This window comes from Lycium barbarum, chromosome 1 (genome assembly GCF_019175385.1).
Source record: "Lycium barbarum isolate Lr01 chromosome 1, ASM1917538v2, whole genome shotgun sequence".
Taxonomy (NCBI): Eukaryota; Viridiplantae; Streptophyta; class Magnoliopsida; order Solanales; family Solanaceae; genus Lycium; species Lycium barbarum.
In genome coordinates this window covers 5,949,790-5,957,908 of record NC_083337.1, presented here as the reverse complement: position 1 = coordinate 5,957,908, position 8,119 = coordinate 5,949,790, and the positions used below count along the sequence as shown (strand labels likewise).

Sequence of the window (8,119 nt, the reverse complement as noted above, 5' to 3'; positions counted from 1 at the left end):
GCTTTAAAAGACGCCCTAATAAAATTTGACCAACAAAATATGATGTGACATTTTATTTAGTCTACATGGAATTTTTTTTTTTCTCAATGATCCGACCCAACCTTAACCCATAACCTGAATTAACCCTATTTACTGTTTTATTTTCATCTATTTCTCTTGGACAAAAACTTAACATCTTGCATTTTCATGTGGGAGTAGTATGCACCGGAATGGATGAAAACTTAGGAACTCCATCACCTAGAGTAAAAGAAAGGTAGCACCTTTTGTTGTTACTAGCACACCTAATGCTCTTTTTTATGTGCATTAGCCAGAATCAAGATACAGAAGCTTCCGCAACATGTTGCGTTGAACCAAGCCCGTATATTCATCATCTAACAAATTACTCCTATCTACAAATTACACGCAATATAGCGGGAAAAGTGGTCAAAACAAGAGCAGACATGCGACTACACAACAGACGAGGAAAAAATATACTTTGCCAAGTGATCTATCAACATGTAATAGCTGCCTTCTCGTTCTCAAACTACTGTTTCCTGCTAGATTATATGAGTTTAGATATGCGTTTCCAAAAACCCGTGCATAAACCATTTCACCAATCATGGTGTGTAACACATTTGTTGTCGTGCCACCAAGGTTGAGCATTGGTGGGACCATATAGCTGGCTGAATGAGACTGATGTGTTTGAAGGTTCTGTTGGGATGGACGTGAATTGTGCGTGTGGACCCCACATCTTGGAATCGGAGGTCTTTGTGGTATGACCGTGCGTTTACTTGGAACGTCGTCTTCAGCTGGTTTTGTAGCTTGGCCAGGGCCATAGAGTGGAATTAAGGTTTTTTGTGAAACTTCAGCCTAGCAAACTGGGCATTGTGAGTGTTGATGATCGGGATTTCCTGCAGGGATGCTCTGGAATTGGATCCACTTATAAATGCAAAGCCAGCAATAAAGGTGACCACAGAAGGTAACCACGGGATCATGCACAGCGTCCAGGCATATGTTCCATTCAAAACCCCCAGATATATCGTCTTCTTCACGCTCATTGTCAAACGTCTTCCACTTCTCAAAGGGAGTACTACGCACTCATCGAAGGCAGTCTCGGCTATCTGTTCTTGGAAATGAAGATCTAAGGCCATATCCTGCTTCTTGATGTAGTTTCTTGATTTGTAATGCCTGTAGAAACATATTCCCAGAGGGAAAGAAACATTAGATTTCAGGATCTCAATACAGCTGGAACTTGCAAAATAAATAGCAAGCAAATCAATACCACAAGTACAAGAAAAAGAAAAGAAAAAAAAAGCACTAAAATCTTATGCCTAAAATTTAGGAAACCGAGCAAATCTTGACAAAAACTATAGCTGATTCTTCCAATTAATCAGATTGTTTTCAGAAAAGAGAAGTGAACAATCAGGTAAAGTAGTGGGTGGAGAGCAGGCTAAGAGAGGCTTTAAGTATATATCTGCCAACTAAAGGTCCATTCTACAACAAAAGTCGACTAAACAATGAATAGGTAAACCATCCAGCAATAAGGCACCATAATTCTCAAAAGATGATAACCAATAGATCATGTACACAAAGAACTGCATTTATTGTGCAAATTGAGATATCACTTCTAGAAACTCTATTGCTGCCCATGACTACTAGCACTTCTTAAAATTAAACAGTGATGGCTTGTTGAATGGCAAGTATCCAGGACCTATTTTCAGGTAATTAGAGAGTATTACAACGGAAATAACTCTAGCTGGTCAAATCTTCAGGAAACGATTCTTGCCCAGCTAGACATAGAGTCAGATACTGTTTCACACCCCTGACAACTAGAGTGTGAACAACATATCAATTGGATGGTCCTAGCTCTGATATCAAGATAAGAAATGAACATTGGGCTTAACGCAAACCTCAAAAGCTAGCGGATTACTCAATAACATATATAAGGAGTCTAATTCCCATCCCCATAACCAATGCGGCAAACTCGCAACTTTTTAGCCTTTTAAGTACAAAAAATGATTCACATGTAAGTTTTGACAGTTATGTACCGTATGTATCCTTCTACCTCAATTTAAAATCTTAACCCTATTTCAGCAAGAATCTTCGGAATATACCCAAAAAAAAAAAAAAAAAAAAATCTAAGGCAACGTCAATCCTACCAAAATTCAATGTCTACCACCGCACCAATAAAGGAAAGAAAGCAAAAATAAAAAATAAAAAAAATTACTGTGGTAACAAAGATGTAAGAATCTGAACTCTTGGGCATTTTTTTCTAAATTAATCTTTCTTATAAAACTCAAACCTTTTCAATCTAATTTAAATGAAACCAGAAACATAAGACACAAAGAAAGCAAGAAAGAAAGAAGAAAGGCATCTGAATATATTTTGTACCAAGAATGTCCTTTTAACTGTTAAGTTTCAGAATATATCCAATAGAAAAAACTCTGCAATGTTATGCTGACTGAGTTAAAGAAAAAAAATGGATGTTTTGATAAGGAGATGGCAAGTACCGAAGATAGAATGAAGTGGTTTTGGGGTAGCTTTACATATTCTTTTATATATATATATATATATATATATATAGTGCTTTACAAATATATGGGCCTATTGATACAAGGTTGTTCAGTACTTCAGTATGTATAGGAAAAATATTTATTTAGCGCGTAATATTATTAATATAAATAAAACTGTACCAATTTTACTTGTCAATTACTTCTGGATAAAATCTTAAAGAAGGCTTCATTGGACTACGTGGCGCTTACGTTGGATTCGTATTACGCGCCATTTGTGTGTGTCTTTTCTTTTTTATTATATTTGGATTTTCCCACTTTCTGTTGCTCTTTTTTGGATTTTGTTGCTCCACAAAATGGCAAAAAACACACTTTAAGTGACTCACTTTCGTCTTGGATAGGATCAAAATGATCTCTTTAATATAAACAGTAGTTTTATTAATTTAATTAATTTAAACGAGTATCGCACTTTAACGCGTAAACTCTCATTGGTTTTGACTACTAATACAGTAATACTGCGATCAGTTTTATTATGCGCTAGTTGTGTGAGGCATTTTTTTGTGAGATAAAGAAGTAGACTCACATCTTATATTTTTGGGTCTATAAATTTTGAATTCACCTTTTTATCTCACAAAAAAAAGTCTCACACAATTAATGTCAGTTATGTGAGACACATTTAAAAAAATTTCCCTGCAATCAGTAATTAAATTGCAACTTCAAAACTGTGTTCTAGGAAGTCTGTGTTCCTAGAGGCTTCCAATATTCGAGGAGGCGGCTTAACTTTAATCTTTTTTGTGCAAATTCTACTGAGTAAAAATTACTATCTCCTAGTCTCAAATTATGTGTCCTAATTTTAATAAAAATTATTGTTTCGAATTATTTGTCATTTTAGAAATTCAAGACATAATTAATTATTTTTTTTATCATTTTATTCTTAGTAGAATTTTATCATTAATGAAAATGACACATAAATAGAGTAACATTTAATGGAAGAGATTATAACTTATACATAAATAAGGTTAAGTCATTGCCCCTCTTAGTTAATATTTTTTAAAGGATATGTAAAAAAAAAAAAAAAAAGAGATAGATAATTTGAAACGAGGAAATACAAACTAGAAGCCATTAATGTTGAGAGTTTTGCTTTTCTTAGAAAAGAAAGCTAAGAAAAAGGACTATAGATAAATGATTAGGACAAAACTCTACGCTTTTTAAATTTTAGAAGCAAAACTTTGATAAGCTTTTATAAATTTCAGATCACATATCTCGAAATACCTTACGTATCAAGTAAAAACCTAACAAAAACTTGTAGTATTAAGGCAAAAAAAAAAAAAAAATTGCATCGATTTTTATGATTTATTAAAAAAAATATAGTTCAAACTTTAGGATAGTGACCTGAGTTTGAACTGCCTGAACTGAACTTCCCGACAATATTATCCTAAAATTTAAACTGCAAAAATTGAACTTCAGAATGCTATCCAAAGAAAGAAGCGGGTCTTTATAGTTTATTTTAAGTTGTAGCTAAATTTTAAATATATTATAAGGATAATTTAAAAGAAAATAAATAAATTTGTTCTTGATTTTTCAAAAGCGTTAATTATCTTAATTATTCTAATTTGTCAAAGCGACTCATTTTTATTTTTATGTTTTGGTTTTGTGATAGAAATAGATGATCTTGATAATTTCTAAGCAATCTGCCTTGGTCATCAAATTTGCTAACCGGGTCATATGGACTATTATATCACAATTGTAATAGCCTTATTAGTTCACTTCATACTTTATAGTATTTCTCTATTCTTTGATGCTCAAAAGGATAAAATTGAAGATCTATTTTAGATTGTTGGGGAAAAACATTTCTCTAGATTGAACCACATACACCACATCAATTTTTAAACTGCAAAAATTGAACTTCAGAATGCTATCCAAAGAAAGAAGCGGGTCTTTATAGTTTATTTTAAGTTGTAGCTAAATTTTAAATATATTATAAGGATAATTTAAAAGAAAATAAATAAATTTGTTCTTGATTTTTCAAAAGCGTTAATTATCTTAATTATTCTAATTTGTCAAAGCGACTCATTTTTATTTTTATGTTTTGGTTTTGTGATAGAAATAGATGATCTTGATAATTTCTAAGCAATCTGCCTTGGTCATCAAATTTGCTAACCGGGTCATATGGACTATTATATCACAATTGTAATAGCCTTATTAGTTCACTTCATACTTTATAGTATTTCTCTATTCTTTGATGCTCAAAAGGATAAAATTGAAGATCTATTTTAGATTGTTGGGGAAAAACATTTCTCTAGATTGAACCACATACACCACATCAATTTCCTCAAATTGCTGCGCTCTCTCTAGTATACATTTGCTCTTTTTTGTCACTCATCCACGTAGGCAAGTAACTTGATCCCACTGACGAATTTCCAATTTGGCTACTTCTATATTCATTTTCAATACTGACCGTTAAACGACAGGAACACCATGATGTTAATGTTCGAATTTGGTAGTGAAATTTATAATATCGTAATGAAATTTCGTCAAAAACCTTCTGGCAAATATGAACTTTTCAGCTTCAAGCAAAGAAATTAAAACTTCACATGCCTTGACATTCTAGATGACTAAACAAACTAATGGTGGATTCGCCGGAATTTAAACAGGCATGTTTGACAAAGAAAAAACACCCATGGATAGTTTGTCAAAGGAAAGATCTATTCAACTTTCTAAAAACTGGTTTCTTGATGAAGATCAACTATTATGCTAGTCTGAATCAAGATGAGAAGCTTCCAGAACATGTTACATTGAGCCTAGCTTGTATATTCATTATCTACAAACTACTCGTATCTACAAATTACACGCAATATAGCGGGAAAAGTGGTCAAAACAAGAGAAGACATGCCACTACACAGCAGAGGAGGAAAAAATATACTCTCCCTAGTGATCTATCAGCATGTAATAGCTGCCTTCTCATTCTCAAACTACTGTTGCCTGCTAGATTATATGCGTTTGGACACGCATTTCCAAAAACCCGTGCATAAACCATTTCACCAATCATGGGGTGCAACACATTCGTTGTCGTGCCACCAAAGCTGAGCATTGGTGGGGCCATGTAGCTGGCAGGATGAGACTGATGTGACCGAGGGTTCTGCTGGGATTGATGTGAATTGTGCGTGTGGACCCCACATCTTGGAATTGGAGGCCTTTGTGGTATGACCGTGCGTTTACTTGGAACGTCGTCTTCAGCTGGTTTTGTAGCTTGGCCAGGGCCGTAGAGCGGAATCAACGTTTTTTGTGAAACTTCAGCCTTGCAAACGGGGCATTGTGGGTGTTGATGATCGGGATTTTCTGAAGGGATGCTCTGGAATTGAATCCACTTGTAGATGCAAGGCCAGCAATAGAGGTGACCGCAGAAGGTAACCACGGGATCATGCACAACGTCCAGGCAAATGTTACAGTCAAAACCTCCAGAGAGATTGTCTTCTTCACACTCATTGTCAAACGTCTTCCACTTCTTTAAGGGAGTACTACCACGTTCATCAAAGGCAGTCTCTGATATTTGCTCTTGGAAATGAAGGTCTAGCGCCATATCCTGATGTAATTTTCTTGATTTCTAGTGCCTGTAGAGACATATGCCCAAGCGAAAAACATTAGATTTCAGGATCTCAATACAGCTATAACAAACAAAAAGTTGGAAATTCTTTACATGTGGAGTAACTAGTATGGAAATTTTGAAGTAACATTTCCCTTTAACCTTCTAAAATCAAGCTGCACAAAATTTCTTAAAGCTTGGTTCTCAAACTATTGGGCAAGGCCAAAAGGTCCTACCATGACGTTTGGTTTACTAGCAAGAAAGATCTCTAAAAGAAGAAGGCAAGTTTTGCAATTTATATAGTACTTAATTACAACTTTAGCCTAGAGATGGCTTCTTTTTGTTTCTTGAATACTACCAAAAAAGTTTTTTCAATTCCTTTCACTTGTAGGATTAAATCAAAGAACACTAAGCTGTGATATGCATAAAACTAGCTACAAGATTAGTGAAAACCTGAACTCATAGCACTTCTCTTACCACCACATGGTGGAGAAGCTTATTTTTTCATTGAAGGAAAAGTTATCAGTATCAAATTAGTAATCAACTTACGGTGTGAAATCTTTTCAACAAAAAATATCTTTTTGGAAAATACTATAATCTAGCTAATCACTATGAGGTGTGAGGGTGGAGGTAAGAGTGGGGGAGAGGTGAGGCAAGTCATTCTTCTTATTTTTAACTTTTAAGTATTGTATTTTCCTAGAAAAAGTGTTTCCCGATAAATTTGACTGACCAACATCAAAAAATTGAAAAACACCTATACCAAACACACCCTTAGACCTTAGTGACCATAAAAATAATTCCTAGTTCTCCTTCAATGTCTTTACTATCAAAGGAAAAGGAAGAATCTAGCCAGAAAAATCAAGCCCCATTAACAAAAACTTTTTTTTCTAAAAAAAAAAGAAAAACTGAGACTTGAGGCACAGAAAACTTCAGAACATAAAGATCTGAACTTTCAATCTTTTTTAAGAAAACCCAACTTTGCATAAAAAATTTCAAACACCAACTGAATTTAAAAAAAAAAAAAAAAACTCTAATCTTTTCAATCTTAATAGATAAATGAAGCCAGAAATATGAGCACAAAGAAGGAAAGAAGATAGATAGGTACCTGAATATATTTTGAATCAAGAATGTTCTTTCAACTGTTCAGTTTCAGAATATCCAATAGAAAAAACTCTGCAATGTTAATATGTTATGCTGACTGAGTTAAAGGAAGAAAATGGTGGTTTTTTATAGGGAGAAAGCAAGTTCTTTAAAGATATATAGAAGCAAAGTGAAGATAGAATGAAGTGGTATTGGGAGTGGCTTTACAAATATATGGGCTTATAGATAAAAGGTTGTTCAGTATGTATAGGAAAAATATTTATTTAGCGCGTAATAATAATATAAATAAAACTGTACCCATTTTACTTGTCAATTTCTTCTGGATAAAATCTTAAAGGAAGCTTCATCGGACTACGTGGCGCTTACGTTGGATTCGTATTACGCGCCCTTTGTGTCTGTCTTTCTTTTTTATTATTTGGATTTTTCCACTTCCTGTTGCTCTTTTTTGGATTTTACTCGACGAAATGGCAAAAAGCAGTCACTTTAAGAAACCGTTTTCATACAATTTGAAATTATAAGATGAAATTATGATTTAAATTATGTTTGAACATGCAATTTTTTAATTTAGATTTTTCATATAGACATAAAACTCCACAAGTTGTGAAAACTATTAAAATATTCTCAATTCTTATACAATCTTACAAATGAGCAATCATAGTTCATAATAAAATTAATACGCTACTAGAAGGCCTTTCTAAAAAATACAATATCAATTTTTGATCAAACTTTAGTTCAATAAAAAAAAATTAACATGAATAGTAATGTAATTACTCTTTAATATAATTCTCCCAAATGATAGACATAAATAAAGGTTAGCAAATAGTTGGTGGGAGTAATTATTACAAATATCTACCAACTTATGGGTCTTTTTTTACAAAATATAAACTTATTGGTCAAGTTTTATATTTAAAATTTTTGAAACCATGGTTGAAACCCCAAAATCATG

At 33.4% G+C, this 8,119-nt stretch overlaps 1 protein-coding gene and 1 pseudogene across 1 annotated transcript; both read right to left on the bottom strand.

Annotated features, from left to right (window-relative positions):
- Positions 1-270: 270 nt before the first annotated feature.
- LOC132630427 (E3 ubiquitin-protein ligase RMA1H1-like) lies at positions 271-1,130 on the bottom strand (annotated as a pseudogene).
- Positions 1,131-5,174: 4,044 nt separating this feature from the next.
- Positions 5,175-7,387, bottom strand: LOC132630412 (E3 ubiquitin-protein ligase RMA1H1-like). Its single transcript, XM_060345992.1, has 2 exons — positions 7,178-7,387; positions 5,175-6,100 (listed from the first exon to the last, which is right to left on the bottom strand). Exon 2 carries the CDS (start codon positions 6,067-6,069, stop codon positions 5,362-5,364), a length of 708 nt encoding a protein of 235 aa, XP_060201975.1. The 5' UTR covers positions 6,070-6,100; positions 7,178-7,387; the 3' UTR covers positions 5,175-5,361.
- Between the last annotated feature and the right edge of the window lie 732 nt (positions 7,388-8,119).

Bases quoted from the DNA above. Each gene is read 5' to 3' on its own strand.
- LOC132630412 (XM_060345992.1), bottom strand. From the start codon at position 6,069: ATGGCGCTAGACCTTCATTTCCAAGAGCAAATATCAGAGACTGCCTTT.